At 35.2% G+C, this 24,297-nt stretch overlaps 1 protein-coding gene across 3 annotated transcripts; it reads left to right on the top strand.

The window, feature by feature from the left end:
* Positions 1-3,503: 3,503 nt before the first annotated feature.
* Positions 3,504-22,618, top strand: C1D (C1D nuclear receptor corepressor). 3 transcript variants are annotated; one of them, XM_079111120.1, is made up of 6 exons: positions 10,101-10,123; positions 14,381-14,409; positions 15,993-16,139; positions 16,889-16,955; positions 17,275-17,330; positions 20,009-22,618. In XM_079111120.1, the coding sequence occupies exons 1-6, from the start codon at positions 10,111-10,113 to the stop codon at positions 20,171-20,173; spliced, it is 477 nt and encodes a 158-aa protein (XP_078967246.1). In that variant the 5' UTR covers positions 10,101-10,110; the 3' UTR covers positions 20,174-22,618. The 3 variants fall into 3 exon arrangements, with proteins under 3 accessions (XP_078967247.1, XP_078967248.1, XP_078967246.1); XM_079111121.1 differs by lacking the exons at positions 10,101-10,123; positions 14,381-14,409 and adding an exon at positions 3,504-3,603; XM_079111122.1 differs by lacking the exon at positions 14,381-14,409 and having other exon boundaries at positions 10,099-10,123.
* Positions 22,619-24,297: the final 1,679 nt, after the last annotated feature.

Here is a 24,297-nt window from a genome sequence, read left to right as displayed (position 1 = left end):
AATGATTACTTTGTGCCATGCACAATGTCAAGCATTTAGATACGTTGTCTCCTTTGGCCCGCATAGTACCAAAGAAATAGGTATTATTATTTTTTTCTAATTTCCAGAAGAGGAAACTGAGAATCAGAGATGTGAAATACATAGGTAGTGTGCTCTTGAAAGTTGATTTGGCAGCACCCACCGCCATTTGTACTATAAAGTAATAAAATGGGAAGGAACTTGCTGTGGTTCGAATGTGTTCCCCAAAGTTCAGGTACTAGAAAATTAATTCCCAATGCAGTACTTTTGAGAGATGGAACCCTTGAGGGGTGGTTAGGCCATGAGGGCTCTGACCTCATGTGCAGACTAATGTTCTTTTCAGGGAAGTAGGCTCATTATCACAAAAATGGATTTTTAAAATAAAAATGAGTTCAACATTCTTGTTCACTCTTCTCCTCTCTTACCCTCTGTCTTTTGTCATGACACATCAAGAAGGCCCTCATCGGAGGCCAACACTTTGATATTGTCCTTCCCAGTCTCCAGAACTGTGCAACAATTTTCTTTTCTTTATAGATTATTCAGTCTATGGTATATTGTTATAGCAACACAAAATAGGTTAAGATAGGCTGATCTGCACTCGGAATATGACTAATGTTTCAAAAATCAGTTATAATGTTACATGTCAATCTCATTGCAGCTAAGGGCTGGAGCCACTAGCACTTTGAGGTAAGTCCAGCTTCCTGATGTTGTGAAATTGTTGTGAAATGGAACATAGTAGTCCCTGCTTATCCAGAGTTTTTTTTTTTTTTTTTTTTTTTTGATTTTGGTTTTAGAGTTACTGACACTCTATTACAGGCCAAAAAAAAAAAAAAAAAAAAAAAAAAAAAGCAACCCATAAGTTCTAAATTATGCATCATTCTGAGTAGCATGATAAAAATCTCATGCCATCCCACCTGGAATGTGAATCACCACTTTGATCAGCATATCCATGTTGATAAATCTACCCACTAGTCATTTAAAAATTGTCTTTGTTATCAGATCCTATGTCATAGATATCATAGTGCTTGTGTTCAGTTAACCCAGAAAGCAGGAGTACTGAGCCAAGGAGGCACCAAAGGCATAAAAGCATGCAAGGACAGATTAATTTTGGTACTAAGGGGCTGGGGAGATAGCTCAGCTGGTAGAGTGCTTCCCTCGCAAGCACAAGGCCCTGAGTTCGATCCCCAGTACTGCAAAAAAGAAGAAAAAAAAAATTGGTACCAAGTAGCAATGCTGCAGAGCATATTAAAAAAAACATGATATAGTACATACAAATGGCTCCTGATTTATGTAGTTTCACTTATGATTTTTTGACTTTACAATTTGTTTATCAAGATGAAATCACAGCATAAGTCAAGGAACATCTGTATCAGGTTAAGTACTATACAAGGTTTCAGGCCTCTACTTGGGATCTTGGAAAGTACCCTCAGATAAGGGGAGAGACTGTAACAAAAACTGATAGAGCATGATGCTGTGCTTTTTGAAATGCTATCAGTACTAGCAGTAGGCATCTTTTCCCCCCCTGTAATCTGTGGCTTTGGATAACTTTCCCCCAACCTTCCACTGATCCTTAGGGAGGTGAGCAATACTTAAGCATGCATCAGGAAGGTCAAATGTTTAAATGTGCACGGATTTAAGAATAAGCTGTGAAGGAAAATAATGGGAAAGCAAGTGGGATACAGGGTTGGGGGAAGAGGAAGACATTTGAGAAAAGTGAGAAATTTGAATGTGAGCTTCATAAGAGGAAGATTTCCTCCCCCTGTATCTATTACATGTAGAATAGAATCTAACATGTAATGGGGACTGAATGAAATTGTTGAACGAGTCATGGGAATTGTGGGCTACTGCTGAATGGATGTTTAGTACAAGGGTGTAGGGCAGCTGAAGTCACATCCCTTGGGTCTCCATCCCAATTCAGGTGCAGGAGCTGAAAGCCCCTAATGAGTAGCATTTGTAGGATCTGCCTCAGCATTTAAGCTGAAGTTCAGTTATTGCCAAGCATTCTGTACCAATGATGAACATACAGGGGGGCATATCAGGGACCGAACGTAGAGAAGAACCTTGTCATTTTTGTCCAGTGTGGTCTTCTCTAAGGGTCATTTTGCTCTGAAGTTCATTGTTAGGTTGATTGATCTGTCTGCCACATCTGCATTATGATCTTAGGCTCTCTCTGCCCAATCCTGCTTCCTCTGTCTTTCAGAGACACCTTCCCCCTACAATTTCTTATACTCCTAATTCTATTTTAGTGTTTTATTGCTGAAGGTTCAAAATGACACAAGGAGTGACACTGTGCTTTGAAGTCTCATCAAACTGACGCAGGACAAATAGTTAGATTTTTAGTTATTCTGGGTTCAGTCTTCCCTGGTCTCAACTGTCACATTTGCTATGACATTAGTGACCAGTGAACTGGTTTTCCTGAACAGGATATAGATTAGTTTGGATGTTGTTGAATTCATATGGTTATCCCTACTACATGAACTATGTATCAGTTATGTGCAGCAGGGACACATTACTGATTACACTAATATTTTAAACTTAGTTTGGTCGTTGTTATCTAACAATGTATAATCTGGAATTGACTTCTTTCATCAACATATAATTTAAATTTAATAACTTTAAAGAACAAATTATTGAAACAACTGATGAATTGATGATGAACTTAGAAAATATGGCATGATTTGTTTCATTTTAGAAAACAGTTAAAAACATTCTTAGTTTGCTGAAACCGCATAAAAAATCTTTTATTTCTATCAACGCAGATATGTGAGGCAGATTTTTCTGTTATATGAAAATAGAAAGTTTAAAATACATGATAACCTCTGCAAACTCTTTAAGAAGTTGTCTTTAATCCTATTTTAGAAAACAAACCAGAAACAAGTTCATTTAGCACTTTTAGAACTTTTAAGTATCGACACCGTGATTGTGCAAAGCACCTGTTTAGGCATTTCATACATGGAATTGCAATTTCATTCGTAACTTTTTGTTGAATTATGACCGTGGAACAATAAGAAGTTACGAATGTCAAAGGATGCAGTTCGAACAACTTATTTTTTCTTTGGTATGCTCTGATTGTATTTACAGAAATGCAACTTTACATATATTGAAACAAATAATTAAAAATCTGAGCTTGTGTTTTGCACATACTTTTTTTTTTTTTTCAGTTTTCTAGTAACTCATTTTTACTGTATTTTACGAAAGTTTCTCTTAACGACCGTATTGGAAAAATACTCATCCTTCACCACATACGCTGCTCCGAGTCTAATTTTGAGACAGTATCGGGAAGAACCAAGGCCCCGGAACACTCTTCGGCCGAAGTAAAATCTTTAGTAGGTAATATTTTTAGGTAAATACCCTCAGTTTGTATTTACAAATTTAGATAAATGGGCCCGGAGTCCCTCCTCAAAGGCATTTCCTACAGTTGGCCAAAGACACTCAAGAACACTGTTCCGGAACTGAGTGGAGGGGCGGGGCGTGTAGCGTGAGATCATCGGAGAGCGACGCTCGTCTGGCAGGCAGAGCCGGCGCGTCATTAACGTCATCATCGCTCGACCGCTTTCAGAGAGACAGGAGTGGAAGCCTCCCGAGGTATTATTCAAACTTGGGGTTGAGTCTTTCGGGTGTGCCTGCGAAGGTCTGCTTCTCCTGTCCTGGATTACCCCTTCATCTTCTGACCAGACCAGGAGGAGCCGGGTCGGGGCTGCGTCGCCTTCCGGAAATGCGATCTGTCACAACTGAGCTTGGCGGGTGGCACTTGCAGGACCCCCACTTCCGCTTGTCATGGGATTCCTTGCCGACTTTGGCTTATCCTAGCCCCTCATTTTTCTCTCTTGATCCAGTCTTTTTTTTCCCCCCCCTTCGCTTGTTAACTCTGCCTTTCAAATATCGGAAGGCGAGAAATAAAAATATCTGACTTCCAAATGAATTTTCAGCCTTCTTTAGGGAGAAGGGCAAAAGTGGAAGGTGTAGAGGAGTAACTTTCCTATATTACCTTCCTTTATCATTCGCATTCATGATTGCCGACTGCCTGCCGCCGCTGTATTAGCCCATCTGAGGTAGTGGACTGATTTCACTTTAAGTTGAAATCTGTAGTGGATAAACGCAAAGCAGTTTTCTTTATGGCCCAGGAAAGTTCAGTTTGACTCAAACTTCTGATAGCAAATAATAACTTTAATGTCTTCATGTTGACTGCAATTCAATTTTGGCTTGATAAAGGTGTTTTTGTCCGCTTATTTGATGTTTTTGGTCCGCTTATTCACCTATTTGGATTTCTAATAGTAGACTGAACCAAGACTTAACCGTATGTTTTTGATTCAGAAATAATAGGTTTTAAAACCCAAAGTCCGAATGTTTTCTCTGATATGTGGATGCTAATTCACAATGGGGCGGGGACGCTAGGGAAGAATACTACTTTAGGTAGAGGGGAGTGGAGGGAGAGGAAGGGATATGGGTGTGGGAAGGATAGTAGAGTGAAACAGACACTATTATATCATGTACATATATGACTGCGTGACTGATGTGATCCTACAACGTGTACAATCAGAAAAATGTGAAGTTGTACTCCATTTATGTATGATTTATCAAAATGCATAAATGCATTCTACTGTCATGTATAACTAATTAGAACAAATAAAAAAATAAAATTCCATATCATTAAAAAAAGAGAAAGAATAGGTTTTATCCATTGAAGTTCAGTGAACAGTTTGTGGTTTGTGGAAATGATAGAATTCATTTTTTTTTGTTGGAATATAAAATGACAAAGTCTGAAAAATGGATTTTCAAAATAATCTGAATTGTTGCTTTCAAATTGCCTCACAAATCAGAGGCAGTATACCTTTTATTAACAGCTTTTAACTTTTCAAATGGCTCTTCATATATATTATCTCACCTACTATTTCCAAACATTTGACCCTTTAAGTAAGACTCTAGTCTATGTTGGATTAGGGTTTCTGATCATTTATAGTTTAGTAAAATAGTAATATTACTAGCAAATGTTTTGAGTGTTAACTGAACCAGGGTACTGTTCTAATAGCATACCTATGTTATTCATTCAATCTGCACAAGAACCCTGTATATGATTATTGTTATTTTAGAGAAGAGATAATTGTAATAAATAAATTCCATGTATTTTCAAAGGTAATTTTGCTGCTTCATATTTATAATTTTGAAAGCCTTTTGAACTACAAATATTGAAAAGAAGTAAATTGCTTCTAATCTAATGTAATTACTTACCTCAATCTTCAGCAACCTCCTTATAACTTATACTTTTTATTATTAGACTTTCTTTTTAGAGTTTAATATCTTTATTAGAAAAGGAAGAAGCTTTTATCTTCTCAGGGATTTTATTGTAATCCTGAAGGAGAATTCTTAGTGACACTAACATAGACCCAGTTTGCCCAAGACAGCGGTATTTATTGAGAACTTGTATGTTCATTTCACTATCATTTTCTAAGATAATATAGTGTTTAAAAGTAGTTACAGTGATAGAATTCTGGTACAATATCTGCAAATGGCTCTCTAGTTTTAAGAAACGATATGTATGTTGATTTTTCTTTTCTAACGTAGTTCATAACTGTGTGCAACTCAACTTGGTAGAGATTGTCCCCAAATGTACAATATGACATATTTTTCCTTGGATCTGTGTAGTAACTTCCTAATATATGTAAGTCCAAATTACAATCTGATAAGATTCTTTGAAAGTTGGTTTCAGTTTACTTTGATTGGTTTTAATCCATAGAAACTATGCTTCAGATTTAGAATTTTAACCTCTTTTTGGGTTAGTGATCTATGAGGCTGGGCAGTAGTATGATAGTTCCCAGTCAGCCATGTTATCATGAGGGTAAACAACTGATACTCTACAGTAAACTGTAGTCAATGAATTATGTAAGATATGCAGCATTTTATTATAAAGTAGGCCTTATGTTAGATGATTTTGCACAACTGTAAGCTAAGTAAGTGTTCTGAGCATGTTTAAGGTAGGCAAGCCTAAACTATGTTTGGTAGGTTAGATATATTAAATACATTTTCAACTTAAAAAGGGTTTATTGGTATTAACCCCATTGTTAGTTGGGGAGTATCTGTAGTTGCTAAGTACCTAGTATCTGTCTTCGCTAAATGTGTGTATGTGACAAAACTTAGTATTAGTGATGTGGAGATAACAAATTTGATGCAATATGAATCCTGCCTTGAAGAAAGTGCCTAGCAAGTAAATAACAACTGGAAAGTTCTGAGCAGATGAGCGATGTGATCCTGACTTAAGTTTTAATAGGATCACTCTGGTTGCTATACTAAGAATAGCTTACTGGATGGTGGAGTAGATAAAAGCCAGGAGACTAATTAGGAAGATGTTGTAATAATTCAGATGAGATGATAGAATCTTAACTATATGGAAAGAAGTGAAGGTAGTAAATAGCAGTACAATTTTGGATGTATTTTGTAGGTGAAGCCAACAGAATTTGCTTATGTATTGAATGTGGGTTGCGAGAACAAGGCAATTGTCAATTTTGAGCGTGAGCAACTAGAAGAGTGGAATTACCTTTTCTGAGACTTGGAAACTGGGAAGGGCAGGCTTGTGGGAGAAGATTAGGAGTTCAGTTATGACATGTTAGGTTTGAGATATGTTCGTCATCCAAGTGGACATGGTGAGTGGGCAGTTGGTTATATGGAGCCTGGAGTTCAGGGGAGTAGTCGTTGCTGGAAACCAAGCATTTGGGAGTTGTTAGTGAACAGATGATATTTAAAGTACCACCTACTTGGCACTAGTCATTAAAGCAGTGAATGTAGATATTCGAGAAGAGAAGCAGCGTGAGACCTGAGTCCTCAGATATTTTATCATTTTCACATTAGAAAAGTGAGGAAGAACCAGCAAGGGAAAAAGACAATTCTGAGTCTGGTATCTTGGAATTCAGGGTGGAATAATGTATTCAGTTTTTTTCAAATGCAGCTGATGAATCAGGTAAAATGAAGATTGACACCTTTGGATTTATGGTGATACATGAGTAATGTTATTGATAGGTATGTGATAACTCTTAAGTCTGAAGAATCAGTCACATACCAGTATATAATTATGTTATGGGTGTATTCAGAGAAACCTGGGAGCAAAGCAGAGGAAGAGACTACTTTTGGGAGATATGGAACTCTTTAAAGAGGAGCGGGCATTTAATGTGGGATTTGAATGATTAATAAATTTTTCTAGGTCCCCCCCCCCATGAGTTGGGGTATGGGGAGGTCTTTTCCATGCAGAGGGAAAGGACTGTGAAACAACTTCCCTTCTTTCACAGGCGCACCTCCCCATCAGCTATTTTAAAGATGCTTTGTCAAGTCCTGTTTCCTTTGTATCCACTAGCCAATTCCCTGTTTTGGGTAACCATTCTAGCTCTAGGCCTACTAGACATTGTGGGGATATTAGTCATGTAGAATAATGACAGGAACAGAAGTCGAATGTGATGTTGGGGGTAGGGGAAAAAATGGGAATCCAGGCTGGAAGTGTGAGAGGACTAGACTCTGAAGGACCTTCCCTGTTGTGTAAAAGATTTTATCCTGAAAGAGTAAGGAACCATTACAGGGATTTGTGAGGGATGCTTGTCCATTGCATCTGAATTCCATTCCACTGAGTTTTACCACTTATTAGTCCTGTGACCTAAGTCCCTGTGGTGTTGTCAATAAAACGAGGCTATTATATGTTCCTAATTATAGAGTTGTCATGAAGACTCCCCCACTACTGTATTTGTCCACTTCACTATCATCAAGAGTACTTTCTTTTTTATTTCATTGTTAAGAGTACTTTCTTAAAGGAAGTATTCGGTCTACTCCTAGATTAAGTTGCATCCACTAGTTTATAGTCTCAGGGCACTATGTATTTCATGTCATTGTTGTAATTTTATATTTCTGCAATTATTGGATTAGTTTATCATCTGCAGTAAATGTAAGCTTAGTGTGGGCAAGTGTTTGCTTATAATTATATTCTGTTATGATTTAGATATGAGGCGTTCCCCAAAAGCTCAAATGTGAGACAATGCAAGAAAGTTTAGAGGAAAAATGATTGGGCTATGAGAGAATTAACTTAATCAGTACATTAATCCACTTGAATGAATTAACTGTGTGGTAACTATAGGCAGTCAGGGTGCGCCTGGAGGAGGTGGGTCATTGGGGACGTGCCTTTCGGGTACATATTTTGCTCCTGGCGAGTAGAAGAATTCTCTGTTTTATGATTGCTTTGTCCTGAGCTGCTTTTCTTTGTCATGCTCTTCTGCCCTGATGTTCTGCCTTACCTTGGGCACAAAACAATGGAGTGGACCATCGGTGGACTGAGAACTCTGAAAATTTGAGCACCAGATAAACTTTTCTTCCTCTAAAATTATTCTTATTAGGTCTTTGGTCACAGCAATGAAAAAAGTGACTAAAATATATTCCAAGTATCAGGACAATATGTCATCAACCCTAAATAAATATCTATTGAATAAGTAAATCCTTAATGTTTGGCAGGTGGTAAATACTCAGTAAATGTTATTCATTTATAAGTTATTGTGCATTGTGTGCAGAGGAAGGAGTCAAGTATCAATAAAAGAATTGTCAGGTAACTGAGAGGTGAACCAGTGGTGATTGGGTAGCATTAATTTTGTCTTTTGTGAGTTTCTTTAGGAATGTTCAGTAGGCCCAGAGCTAAAATGGTTACTCAGGACTGAGAAATAGCTAACAAGCCCAGAGAAATGATAAGGACTTCCAGAAGCAATTTGGAAATAGTTGACTGGGATGAAGGGAGGACAGAAGAGGTTTTCATACCCTGGGAATAGAGAGAATATGGTTTTATGGTGGCTAGAAAATTTAGATGTAAGGAAGTGAATACATTCATATGGTTCTTTGAATATAATAGAACTGAAGAATATAGGTTTCATTTAGCTGCTAAGTAGTAGGAAATGACACTTTATATGGCCTAACGTGGAATAAGGTAAATTTTGAAATTTAAGATAATTGAAATTTTCATTTATAAACATGTAATTATGTTATACAAGTCATTTAAAAATCAATTCAGAGAGTGTAATATAATATACTCTTGTGTAGTCATCCTGTGCGTGTATGTGTGTGTGTGTGCACGCGTGTGAGCGCTTGCACCCCTGGGGAGTACATCACTATGACACAGCCCACTCAAGGAGCTTGTAGTCAGAGGGGAAGTCCAGTAAATAAATAAAGAGACATTATAAGATAGCGTTTTAATTGACATGACAGCTTGTAGGTGCGTTTATCTGCACAGAGAGAATGGAAGGAGGGCACTCAGAGGACTCTTCATTGGCTGAAGTGAAACCTCATTTCCAAAGAGAAGCAGGATTTGAACAAAGTGGAATTGCAAGGGCATTTGAGTACAGAGAGCCACCTGGTGAAAGTTTAGAGAGAGAATATGGTGCATTTGGAAAGTTGCCATCATGCTTTCAGTTAGAGGATTGGAGGAGGACAAAAATGAGTTTAGACATGCAAGGGCCACTTTATAATGACCTAGCATCCATGCTAAGCGATTTGGAATTATCTTCTAGGTAGTGGGGAACTACTACAGAATTTTAAGCAGGGGAGTACCATGATCAGATTATTTTTTATAGAAAAATCATGTTTTGTTTCATTCTAAAATTGAGAGTGGGGAAAAATTGGCAGTAGGGAGACTTCTTAAAGGCTGTTGAAAAGCTGGTCAGTGAGAATGGAGCAAAGTGTGTGGTGTAGGGAGATTAAGAAAGCCATATTGACAGAACTTATTGAATTGGGGGCCTGAGAGAGGAGTCAGGAGTGACTTGTAGTTTTTTTCCTAGACTGATCACTCAGAGAATGGAGGGGAAGAGGTAGTCGATGACCTCGGGTTCAGATGTGGTGCTGTGCACCCTTCTTTTCCTCCTATGAGTACTTTGGTTTCCCTAATTAGAGAGAGGAGGGACAGAAGAGTGACAGTACACCCTGTAGGGATACCAGCTACTGGGCACTGTGTCCCCGCCACACCCTCTGCTCCTTATTCTCAGCCAGACCTTGCTGAGCACGTTTTCTCATGTTCTCTCCATCTGTCTCTGCCTTTTGCAGGTGGATGGGTGAGGAGGACCTGTACAACTTGGGAGGGGAATGAGGAACAAAGGTGGATGAGTTCTTTCTCCTCTTTGGAAGTTTTACTATGCACAGCCTTAGGCAAGTCATTTAGCCCCACGTGGCTGAGGATTAACTAAGTTAAGGTATATGGAGGGCTGAGAATAGGGCCTGGCACATGGTGCTCTTCAAGTATTTGCTATTGCTGGAGTCTCTGCTTGATCCTAGGGTCAAAGTTGCAAAGAGTTCCTGCACTTTCCCTTTGGAAGTAACAGATACGTCAGTGGAATTGGGAAGAATTTCTGATATAGAAGAGGCTTTATTTTTTAGCTTGCCTTCCCTTTAGTTGGAATGAGGCAAGTGATTCAGTGTAATGAGGGCAGTTATTCTTTTTTTTTTTTTTTTTAAATATCTTTTAGACGTTGATAGACCTTTATTTTATTCATTTACTTATATGTGGTGCTGAGAATCGAACCCAGTGCCTCACACATCTAAGCAAGCTCTGTACAACTGAGCTACAATCCCAGCCCCAAGGGCAGTTATTCTTATTGCCTTGTTCTCACTGTTCACCCTAACCCATTTTAACAATAAATTTGCTTGTTTACTGGGGCTTAGGGATGGGGATTAATAGCGGGAAAAAATCCCCGCCATGTTCTGGAGAGGCAAAATATTTTCTGATAGGAAAATTGGATGAAAAAACTCATATTTAAATAAAGACCTTTTGTAGTTTTTAAAAAAAATACTTGTAGTATTTGTAAGAAGTCAGATACTTTATAAATATGCCTTTATTTAAATTTAGTGATTGTTTATTTTATATTACACATTTAAAAATTTTTGAAATAAAATTTAAACAATTAAGAATTAGAAGAGTCCCTGCCTCTTCTTGAAGAGAATGCCTATTTTCTTTATAGACCTCTTCAAACCTTTTTTCTGCATAAATTCATGTATGGATTAAAAAAAACCCAAAAACATATTTTAGGCACATTTTTTGTCATAATGTTCCATGACTTTTTTCACTTCTTCTGTTGAGTGTCACTACACATAGACTTCTTTAATTTTAGTGGACATACAGTGGATGGATGGATGTTACTGTAATTCATTTAACTGTTTCCTTGTCAAAAGAATGTAGGTTGTTTCTAGTGTTTTGGTTGTAGTTTATTTGCTTTCAACAAATGTTTATTTGTTGCCAGGCAGTGCTTGTGAACAAAATGCCAAAATTTCTGCTTTCATTATTGTTTCCTTCTTTTGGTGGTAGACAGATAATAAATGAATAAAAAATTAAATGTGTGTCAGGTGCTATTAAATGATGTAAGGGGTGAGAGGAGTTTGGGAGTGAAGTGAGGGGAATCATTTTTAAATGGGGTGGGCAGGAAAGATTCCCCACTAGGTGACATTTGAGCAGAGGTCTGGCGAAGGTGAAATAATGAGCCTTGGAGCTGTTGGCCAGGGAGGAGGAGAGAAAGACAGCATTCCAGGAAGGGGAGAAAGCCCTGATGCCATGCTGGAGAACAGCAGTGGGGTTGTTGTGGCTGGAGAGAAATGAGCAAGGGGAGAAATGGGAGGCCATGAAGTCATGGAAGGTGAGGATTGTGTATGGACCGTTTTACACTCTGCGGATTTTGTCTTTTACTCTGAGTAAATTTCTGAGTAGAGATACGGCTTGATCTTATTTTGAATGTTCACTCCTTTCTTGATTAAAGACTGTTTTTGCTGGAAGCAAAGAGGCTATTCAGGTGGCTTTTGCAACAATCCAGGCAAGACATGAAGGTGGTTTGGACCGGGGTGGTAGCAGTAGAGTGATAGGAAGGGATTTGATTCTGGATATGTGTTAAAGAGGAGGGGAGAAAGTACATGCAGGGATCTCTGAAATCTTGGGTCTGAACAATTAGAAAAAATTATCTTGAGATGGGGAAGACTGTCCAAGACAAGATTGGGAATTTGTTGTTGGGCCTGTTACATTTGAGAATTTGTTAGATATCCAACCAGAGATATGGAGTAAGCCGTTGGAAATGTAAATTTAGAGTTCTGTGGAAAGGTCAGAGCTGGAGACAAACCTGGGAGTCATCAGTTTATTAATGCAATTTAAATCTCTGAGCTAATCTAGGAATAAGTATGATAGAGAAGAAAAAGTCAGGGACAGTCTTTGGGCACTTCAAGGTTAAGAGGCTGAGGGTAAGAGAAGGATGCATTAGAGAGACCGAAAAACCAGCCAGTGGGGTGGAAGAGCAACCAAGAAAATGTGATGTCCTGGAAACCAGGCGGAGGGAGATGATGTCAAATGATGAGAACTGAGAATTGATGTTGAGTTTAACAATGTGGCATTAGAGTGACTTTGAACAATTTCTAGTGAAAAGCATGGAGTTTATTTGTAGGGGATCAGAGAAAGAATGAAAGGAGAAAAATTAGACACTGTTAATATAAGCAACCCATTTGAGGAATGTTTTTGAAAAGGGAGAAAGAAAATGGGGCTGTAGCCAGAGGGTATGTTAGTCAGCTTTCTAGCACTGTGACAAAATACCCAAGATAATCAACCGTTACGGTTTAGATGTGAGGTGTCCCCCAAAAGCTCACATGTGAGACAATGCACGATGATTCAGAGAAGAAAAGATTGGCTTATGAGAGCCTTAACCCAATCAGTGAATTAATCACCTGGTGGGATTAATTGAGTGATAACTGAAGGCAGGTGAGGTATGGCTGGAGGAGGTGGGTCCTTGGGGCATGCCTTTGGGGTATATATTTGTATCTGGCAAGTGGAGCTCACTGTACTGTCATTATGTGAGCCCTTCCCTCTGCCACAGTCTTCCACCATGATGTTCTGCCTTACCTTGTGTCCTGAGGAATGGAGCCAACTTTCTATGGACTAAACCTCTGCAACTGTGAACCTTCAAATCAACTTTTCCTACTTTACAATTGTTCTGGTTGGGTCTTTTTAGTCACAGTAGTGAAAAAGCTGACTAAAACAACAACTTATAAGGAGGAAACATTTATTTTGGCTCACAGTTTGAGAAATTTCAGCTCATGGTTACTTTGCTCTGTTGCTTTTGGGCCTGTGGTGAGGCTGAATATCATGGTGGGGAGTGTGTGATAGAGCAAAGCTGTCACTTTATGGTGGTAAAGAAGAGAGAGGGAGGAGCTGGGGACCCAATACTCCTTTCAAGGGCACACCCTGCTTATGACCCAACTTCCTTCCATTAGGCCTTACCTCCTAAAGGTTTTACCACCTCCCAGTACTGTGGGCTGGGGACCACACCTTCTAGCATATGGGCCTTGGAGGACATTTAAGAACTAAACCATAACAGAGAAAGATACAAAGTCAAGGTGTTTCTTTTGTTTCTTGTCGTTGATGGAAAAATAAAATATTTAAAGCTTATGGATAATGATCTAGCAGAGGGAAAAATTGATGCAAGAGAGTGGGAGAAATTCAGAGACGAGTTTGAAGTCAATTTTAATACATTCACATACATATGTACAAAGATTTTTGTAGGGCTAGATTCTTAAAAGGATTCCCCGAGTCAAAGGGTATGTGTATTAGAAAAGCTCTAACAATTTATATTCTACCTTCAATGTATACCCTTGCTAACACTGAAAATTCCTAATCTTTAAAGTTGTTGACAACCTAGTGGGTGATGATAATCTATCTAATCATTTTTTTATATTTTGGCAAATATTTTCTCCTGACTGTCTTTACCTTTAATTTTGCTTATGGTATTTTTTACCACATAAACTATTTTTCCTTTCAGTTTTTTGGGTAGTTAAGGCTGTCAGCCATTTCCTTTTAAAACATTTGAGTTTCATTTGGATGATATAAATAATTTTCCTTCTTCTTTTTAAAAATTTTGAGCCAGGGTCTCACTAAGTTGCCTAAACTGGGCTAAAATTTGAGATTCTCCTGCCTTAGGCTCCCGAATATAATATTTTATATAATCTTCTAATATGGTTATACATTTACATTTTTAATTTATTTTGAATTTACTTTTTTGTATATTATGAAATAGGTTTATGAAATAAGTTTCCCATATCTTTTTTATATTCTTAAACAGTTAAATTCCTTAGGCATAATTGCTTCCTCAAGATTTTGAGGAAATTACCTGTAAGATCTTCTAGGCCTGGACCCTTTCTGGAGAATAGGTCTTTGACTACTTTGTACTTTTTTTCCTTATGGTTAATGGTCTAAATACTTCCTTCTGGTTTTGGTAATTGATTCTTTTTTTCTGCAGAACATCATTCTTTTTATTTACATTTTCAAATTTATTGGTTTCAAATTATACATAGAGAAAGTACTAATGAGTCTTCTCTGTATTTGTCGTAGACCCCTGTACTTTCACTTTTATGCAGCTGGTGAGTGCTGGAGCTATCCTTTGGCTTGGGTGTTTTCAGCCCTTATGGCCCTTGATTTGGGGGTTATTCCTAGATTCTTATTCTGTTTTGTTTGTAAAGTTCTTTGACTCTGCTTCCTATCAATTCAATCTTGCCTGCTCTGCTTACAGAAATTCTGCTGTTGAGGTCTGTTGATGGGCATGTGATCTTCTTAGTTTCCAACATTTTAATTTTTTTATGTCATTTTGGAGGAATTTTGTGAGGGATGAAAGGCAAATGCTTATTTTCATTTAACCTTTCGGGATAAGAAGTCACAGTTCTTTCCAGTATGGCTTTCTATAGTCATTTGTCAAGTTACTGGTTGAACAGAAGTTGGATAGTAACTTCACAGCTCAAGTAGTGACAGGTAGACTTTTTTTTTTTTTTTTTTTTTTAATGAAACCAGATGTCTCAGTGGAATATACTCATTGAAAAGAAATGTTGATTTATTATGACTAAATGTTCAGGTAGTACTTTTGAAACCTAAAAGACATAGCATAACATTTAGAATTATAAGGTGCTTTATAGATCATTAGACCAACTGCCTTGTTTTATGGATGAGGAATTTGAGGCCCAGAGAGATTCAGTGATTTATCTAAGGTGACAAAGTCAGTGATCAAGCAAGATGGAAAGCCCATCTCTTTACTTCCATTCTGCAATGCTCTTTGCTACAATTTACATTATTGCTCTTCTCCTTAGCCATATAATGAAAGAGGCATTTCTGCTAATAAAAATTTTTGTAACCTAAAGATGTTACACATGACTTGGAATTGCTTCTGAAATTTGGTATTAGGTACTTCATTTAATACATTGTATGGATTTTGCTTTTTCTCACATAAATATTAATTATTGTGATATAAATGTGAATTTTAAAAGAATGGCCTGTCAGAGTATGTTCTACCCTAAATGAAAACCATATAGTTTATTTTCCCCAAGTTTTTTTCTTTTCTGCTTATAGACTTTATGAGATTTATGGACTCTCTGAATTTCTTATTAATATTTTAAAAAAGTATAAGGAATATAAATATAAATATATATAGGCTTGAGAAATAGTTTTAGTGATAAATGATCAATGTTTTTCACACCTAAGATTTCTAATTTTTTAGTTTAATATAACATCCTGCTAGATCACCATTTAAATTTAGAAAGGCTAAGATATATAAGCTTTTCAAAAAGTACTTTGCTTATTTCTTCAGCAGGCATTAGGGGATATATTTATTAAACTTTCATTGCTTTTCTTGGTCTTTCACTTCAACAGAAAGTTTTTAAAATGTAGGAATTTGATTATATCTCATATTTGTAATCATGTTTTTAAAGTATTAAACATTTGATACGTGTAGCATTAGTGGACTTGGGTGGGTTCTTTCCTCTTTCCTCCCAAGCTGTTTAAGAAGAAGGGAAGCTGGAATAAAGTTGCTCTAGAATCGTATTCGGAGAATATTTGTTTAATTAGCTTCATGTTTTAACTCTTTTAGTGCTTTTGAAATAAATGAAATTTTTTTTTGGCAAACTGAAGAACATGCTCTGTCTCCATTATGAACTCTCAGAATTTATTTTTTTTTCAGTTGGTCATAATGGCAGGTGAAGAAATTAATGAAGACTATCCAGTAGAAATTCATGAGTATTTGTCAGCATTTGAGAATTCCATTGGTGCTGTGGATGAGATGCTGAAGACCATGATGTCTGTTTCTAGAAATGAGTTGTTGCAGAAGGTATTTTAAGAATGTAATTCCTAAAAGTTGAGTTTCATACGACAGCACTCCGTCGTATGAAACATATGGAAGAAACAATAAGATTAGTGATTTATGCTTCTTTCTCCCTTTATTTCAATTTTTTAAGTGTTTTGTTTTTTTGGGGGGAGAACAATAAAACACCAGCCTTAGGAAATACTTCCTAACTACATTTTCATGTTGACTTGATTTTCAGAAACAAGGAGCACTTACAGCATTCTTTTTGACAGACTCTATTTTTGACCTTCTAAGTATTACAATGATGTTATCAGGGTTTCTGGAAACTCTATAGGACAAAAAGAGTAAATTGACTTTGACAGTGTAAAACAAATCTCATTATGTTTCTTCTGTCTTTGGTATTGCTTAAGCATGTTAGCCTGCTTCTTATACATAGATGCATCATGTACAATGTTTATAATGAAAAATTGCTTTTGACATAAAAGCCCAGATGATAACTTCTGAAATTAAAATAATTCAGAAGAATTTTTCTTGGATGATATACATTTCTTGTCTAACTAAAGATGATACTCTGAAGTGAAAATTTTTGGGGAAAAAATCTCTGGTTAAGAAAACTTATTTTTGTAAATTATATCCAGATCATTTGGTTGTTGCATTATAAGAAGTAAAAAGAACCCAAACATTTCTTTGATACATTGTGCTTCGTGAAAGTTTAAAATGTTATCTGATGGTGTTCAAAGTTTACGTATTTATTTTGCTCTCTTTTTTATTAGTTGGACCCGCTTGAACAAGCGAAAGTGGATTTAGTTTCTGCGTACACATTAAATTCAATGTTTTGGGGTATGTATGTTACTTTGGAATTAATTAGAAAGCAAATATTTATTGTGTAACAGTGATTTAATTTTTAAATGATAGCAAAATATATGTTTATGCTTTATAGTGATTTTAATAGTCAGATATTTATTTCTTTTAAATCAGAATACTGGGTTTCCATGAGTCACATGTAAATTTAATACTACATAGAGGATGAATGATTTAAACTTTAATTAACCATCCATCCACCTTCCTTTTTTTTTTGTGAGTAATTAGGATTTCTTTAGTTGGGGTGCTCTTATTAATACATAACACCAATTTATGCTATGAAATCTTTCTCTTGTAGTTTATTTGGCAACTCAAGGAGTGAATCCTAAGGAACATCCAGTAAAGCAAGAATTGGTAAGATTTCAGTTAATTTATTTTCATTTTATATATGTATTTGTTATAGTGTTCCTGACATTTCAGTTATACTGCCTTTATCATACTAATCATGGAGAACAAAATTAGTCAAAATTATGATAGTGAGCCAGATCTTACATGTCTTTGGTTTTTCTTTCTCTTACCTTTGTCAGAGAATTGGTGTTCCATATATTATATAAATCTCTGGATGGGAAAATGTTAGGATTCTAGTAATTATTTATAACTTCCATATTATTTTTCCTATAAATTCTTAAAATCCTGTTCATCTCTAGGGCTACTTTTTTTTTTTTTAACTCTTACACAATTCTTAAAAGTATATTCTAGTTGATTTACTAGCAAAGACGGGAAAGTTTCTCCCCCACCTTTTCAATTCCTCCATTAATTCATTTTCTCAGCAGTAAAGAATCCAGTTCAGCAACAAAGCTAAAAGCTTTTTTGGCACCAGCTGTATGTGTACTGTCCAGTAATTCTGCATTAGTGACATATTTACAACCTGTAATAAATCTTCTAGGTTTGTCTTTGTATTCCATTTAGATGTATAAGTATAGTATATAAGGTCTGATATCTTGGAGTTTTTGCTGACTTCAAATATTAAATCAAATCATTCAATTTGAAGGGAAAAATTGGAAATCAGACTTATGGTTACCTTCTTGACTTGGCTTTATGAATAAGAATATTAATAAATTTATTTTTTGTGTTTGTAAAACATAAAGTATATATATTTATGTGAAATACACTTGACATTATATTCTTGTTCTCAAGTCTTATGGTAGTTGATATGTATGTTATTCACAACTTAGTAAAGCACTTGGTCATTTATTTATTTTTTTTAAAAGAGTGCACCAGACTTGTCTTCATTTTTTTAATGTGTGGACTAAGGCATTTTCTTCTTTCAAATTTCTTGAAGGAAAAATAAATTTGTTTAAAATGCACAGTTGTGAAAACTCTTTAAAGCAGAAGTATGAGGCAATATGATATGCAGATTTTGGTTTGACCAGTGATACTGGTTTTAAATCTTAAGAAGTATAGGTTGTATCATCTATTTTTAACTTTCTAATACAGACTTTACATTTATAAGATGTCTTTTTTTCCTTTTAATGCAAAGTTATTTAGAGTACTCAATACTGGCTTTGTAAAAGGATAGGATCATTTGTCTTTAGCCTCAGAATCCACTGTGTAGAGAGTACATTAATATTCTGAACAGAGTTGGCAAATAAAAAGCATACAAAAACTTACTCCTCTTTTCTGACCTTGTGACAGACATTACTAATTGATCACAGAGTTAGTGTCTTGCTATGTACATCATAAATGGGGAAAGGGTTTGAAAATTAATCACTTTATTCATTCAACAAATATTTGAATGCCTACTGGGAGCCAGGCATTATTTCCAAGTGAGATGATTCCTCACTGAACTAAGCTGAGAAATGTGCAGACACCACACTGTGTGAAATGTAGGGGGACAAACAATAAACATAATAAAATAAATAATAAATGTATATGTGACTGTAGTATTTTAAGAAGTAACGTGTTATGGGAAAAAAGCAAAATATGAGCAGGATAAGGAGGCTTGGAGTTCTTGGGTAGGATTGCAGTTTTAAATGGTGAAGGCAGGGCCTCATTGCCAAGGTTAACATTTGAGCAGAGAAGAAGAGAGGAGGTGACTGTGTGGATATTTGAGCAAGATCATTTCAGACAGTGGAGTAAACAGGGCAAAGGCCCCAAGGCAGGACTGGGTTGTGGATATGCTGCCCTTGGTGTCTACTATTGAAAGGACTATGACTTTTATAGTACTCAGAGAAATAGGGAGCCAGTAGAGGATTTTGAGCAGAGTTTCTAGCCTTTTACAGTGAAAAAATGGAAGGTTCTGCATTTTTCTTTGTATGTTTATGTAACTGTTTTGATTATTTTAATGAAACTTACTCTCAAGCAGTGATCATTTAATATGCTATTTTATGACTGTCATCAACTTTATTTCTCCATTGAAGTATAGGATAGCCATTTATGCTGATTAATGGTCTCAGAAGATTCAAAGTGGCCCAGTAACATATTATGTTTCTCGCCTTGTAAAGTCTGATTAGAACTGTATATTTTATTAGAAAATTTCATGCATTTATCAATCAAAATCATGAAATTGAATAAAAGAGCTCATATTTTCTTTCTGCCTATTTTAATTGTGACACTGGACAGTAATAAAAAATAAATGGCTAAATACTGCCTTATCTATTTTCTGTTTAGAAAAACTACAGGAGAATTTAGTTTGTATGTTACAAATGTATGGGAACTCAGATTTTAGATTTTAGACTTCAGGTACAAAATGGTTAATATGTGCATTTAGTTCAATGCTAATTTAAAAAATTTATAACCGCATATGAACCATTCAGTGTGTTATCTCAGTAGTGGTGTGTATGGTTCTTTCTCTTTGAAAACACTCAGAACACTTCTGAAAATGACTTTTTAATGTCTGTCTTTTTCATAGACCGTGAACTCCAGGAAAGCATGGAGCATGTTTATCCTGTTCACTTGCATTTGCTAGCACCATGTACTTAATAGGCAATAAATACGTATCTGTTGAATTTAACTGAGGTATAGCATAATAAAACTTAGTGGTGGTGAACAGCTCAGTAAATCCATTGCCTTTTTTTCTTTTTATCTCTAAGGAAAGAATCAGAGTATACATGAACAGAGTCAAGGAAATAACAGACAAGAAAAAGGCCGGAAAGCTGGACAGAGGTGCAGCTTCAAGATTTGTAAAAAATGCCCTCTGGGAACCAAAACCTAAAAATGCATCAAGAGTTGCCAATAAAGGAAAAAATAAAAATTAACCTTTTGGTTTTGATGTATACATATTCCACAAGTACATCATATTTATTGTTTTACAAAATACATGATTATGTGGCAATGCAAGATTTAAATGTATTCCTTTTAAAATTCACATATAAATTTATCCTTTAAATTTGTAATGCTAAATACTTGTCTTTATTGATTTTCCTGTAGAGCACCATGAAGTTTTTAACATTGTGATATGTATTTTATATTTATAGTTTACCATCTCTTTTGATGAGATACTTCTTCCCTTATGTTGCTCAATCTTGAAAGTATCCCTTTATAAGCAACTGTGAAATTTAAGTTAAATGTTCTTTGTAAACATTTGTACTATTTTAAATGAATAATGATCTTATGAAGTATGTTATCTGTAGGCTGAAGTTGTAAGTACATCTGTTTTCATTATGTGATATTAAGAAAGAATGAAATGACTTGAAGGTCCACTTTTTTGTGTGTAGTTAATTCATCATGTTTTCATGATTTTAGGAATTATTGCTTTTTTGATATTCAAAGAGTGAAATTAAAACTAAGATTGTACTTTAATTCTTGGCTTGTTGCCTCTATGTCCCATTTAAAATAAAATATATTCTAATTAACATTAGGTGGAAAATAAGGTTGTATGTTGATGGCTGAATTTTGGCTTGATGGCTGTATAATAAAGGCTGCCGATGTGTAGTCGACCTGGTTATTCTTCTCATTTGAGTAAATCTGCCTTCTAAATTAGGGAGATAAGTTTTAGAAGTCATGTTGAATAGAAAAATTCTTGAGTTTTTGTTCTTCAGTTCTCATGGTCTCATTTTTTCAGATTATTTGATTACAGGTGGTTGAGGTTCCATCAAGCACTTATAAGTGTTTTTGGAACAACTTTCTTTGTTATGTAATGCCACTTAAGCAGAGGAGAAATCCAAAGGAGATCACACTATGTTCATGTTCTGATTTATTTTTCTGGTATATTTGTTTCAGAGAATTCTACATATTAAACCTTTTTTTTAATGTCTATGCCCATGAATTTTAATTATATGCCCTTAATGCTTTCATTCTTTGAATCCACATCATTATGTGCAGGATTGCCAAGTACAGTAAAGTACTTTAATTTTTGAAAAAAGGAGTTGTTAAAATTTTCTGTGTGATTAATTCTCTATAAGTAACCTTGAATAAATGGATTTCTTGATTTATGGTAGCAGATATTGGAAATGGTCTTAAAATGTAATGGATTTTGTAAAGAATGTTGAACTATTTCTGTGATCCGTGAAGAGGAAGTCACCGATAGATAAAGAAAATCTTCTGGCTCTGACATCAGACAATTTTTGAAGTGGAAGAACATTTTTGAACATTTATAGTTATTTCTGTCCTTTGCACCTTCATTCTCAAATTTCTAGCTGCTTTTATAAGTAACTTTATGAGAAAACAGGTGTTAAGATCAAATCTAGTGTGCATTCTTGTTCTTGTTTATTGCAAAGAAACTTAAACCTTGAATTTCTGCATATTTTAAACTTTCTTAAAAAAAGTTTAGGTGAAAAATGTCATAAAATTGCAGAAAATTATTAGCCAAATTATTGGTTTATGAAAGTCCAACTCTATATTTTGTTAGGTTGAAGATTTGTAAGTAACTAATATTTTCAGTGCTTATTTATAGGAATAAAAAATAGTTTGAGTATATTCAATTTTATTAAATATAATTTATTGCTTAGCATATAACAAGGGGCTGATTGATAGTAGTGCATTGGTTAATCATTTGTTGTTTGTTTATTCCTTCCACAAACATACTTAACGACACTTATATTGCCAGATTCTGTGCTAAGAGCTAGGTTCCAAAGAAGACAACTCCAGCCTTTATCCCATTTTTATAAAGCATTATAAGGAAATTAGTCTTTTATTTCAATTCAGTGTTTGAGAATTACTGGAAAATTTATGACAAATTGTGCTCATTAGCCTTAGTCAGAACCATAAAAGGTGATGGGTTGATCTATTCGACTATGGTGCAGTTATTGTTAACACAGTTTCTTCCAAATGACAATCTGCTTTAAGTTTAGATGTTAATTATATCTTTTATTAATCTCTTTGGGAATTGAGAAGTTGGAGAGGTCACAACTATTGATATTTTAAAGATTAGAATTATAGACTATTAATCTCATACTGCGCAATGAGATCTTGTCTCGATATTATTCTAACTAAAAGTTTTTTGTTCATAGTTGCAGGATGGGAATTCATTTTAGTGAAGTAGAATATGGTAAGAGAAAATTGAAGCTCGAGTTATGGTTTACATTCTAGGAATTAGGAAGTTATGTCCAGTTGATGGGTTTTTAAGATACCCTGCAGATCAAATAATTCTACTTAGCTATTAGATATGGACTGGTATTATTTCTAAATAAGACTTTTAAAATCAACTTGAATATAGGAAGTGCTTAAAAATGGACAATATATTGAATGTAAATAACTTAAGTTATTAGAGAAAAAGGTTCTTGAAGACTTAGTTGATGATGCAGTTAAATCATAATTTTATGTAATAAATGATCAGAAATTCTGGCTTCACAAAGTGACATGAACTGAGAAAATTTGAATAGTGATTTTGAGACTCATGTAATAAATTTGGTATATAAAGAGAAGAAGGAAAAAAGCACAGATGTCTAATTTTCTTCCTTTATAGCATAGTTAGCAAAACTTGTTCAGATAAATTCAGTGGCTCTTTTACTGAATGATCTCGGAGGCAACCTATTATATAAATGTGATGTATATCACATTTATACTTTACTAATGTAAACTTTACTAATGTAAACATTTTCCTTTTCCTGTATACTATTCTAAAATTATTCTGTTTTGGGAAATATTAACACTATTTTATTTATATGTTAGCATTTTAAAGTTGTCATTAGCAATTGTGTTAAGGAAAAGTATAGTGGACTATAATAGAATTCTATGAATTTGTTCTCCATTGATTAATTTGCTATTATATCACTTATTAACAGAGTTTTAAGAAAATGCTTTGAACGTTTTTTGTTTGCAGATTTGCTTTTCTATCAAAGGGAGCTAGCAACACAGATTACTCTTTGGAACAGCATCCTCTGACTTGATGTTCTTTTTCAAAGTGGCATGATTTTTAATAACAGCCAGAAAGATTAGTAAAGCTATCCAGAAAAGGGACAGCTATAGCAGTAGCTATTGGCAATTGAGACTTTAATTTTTACTTCCGCCCTCCTCCCATCAAGATTAAAAACCAACCTGCTCTGGTTCTTAAAAAGTAGAAAGAAGATGCCGGATTTTACTCCCTCTTCTCCCAATAAACCTGGAAGTTTAGCAAATGTATCATGGTAGAATAGCTGCATGCAAGATGTCAATTTCACAAAGTGATTTGTTTCAGACAGTATACCAAAATTTGATGGTAGAAAAATAAGCTTTTATAAATGAAACATTTAAGAGACTCTTTTATTATTTGCTTTTCAGTTTAGTGTTGCCTTTAAGGTGCACCATTTCAGTTTGGCAGCTACAATAAATGACTGGAGGAAATTGAAGAAGATAATTCAACATTTTAAGATGCTACTGCTGAAATGAATGTAGACCTACCCAGGGCTTGGATTTAAAGTTTATAGTCATATGATATTTTAAAGCCAAGTACCCAGGAAATTCATGGTGATATGATTTGAATGAGATGATTAGGAGAAATAGGAAAGAATACCTTCAATTCCTTGTTTTGTAGGTATTATCTATTGTGGTGCCTTGTTGAAAAATTTTATTGCTAATAGCATAGAAGCTTGTTATATACAATTGCTATAGAGGACAATTCATTTTGGACCTCCTTATCCGAAAAGGTTTACTTATTAAAGTAAAAAATATATAACAAGGAGTCACCCCCAATCTAGTGTTACAGCAATGGATGACTGATAGACCACATTAGAATGTATGTGGCTGATGTTTCATTTGGTGACCTTTGATCTACTTATATCTTGATTTGTTTAAGCTGAAATCATTTGCTATTGTAGTTCTGATGCTCTTATTTTTCCCTTAAGAAAGAAATCATTATTTAAAATGTATGTATGGTAGCTACAAGTTTTTGTGGATTTTTAGCATTTGTGGCTTTTAATATGTGTGATTTTTTTACTATTTGTGAGTGACTTTTGGAGGTCCA

Source organism: Sciurus vulgaris, assembly GCF_902686455.1.
Source record: "Sciurus vulgaris genome assembly, chromosome: 14".
Taxonomy (NCBI): domain Eukaryota; kingdom Metazoa; phylum Chordata; class Mammalia; order Rodentia; family Sciuridae; genus Sciurus; species Sciurus vulgaris.
This window is presented reverse-complemented; position numbering and strand designations above follow the sequence as displayed.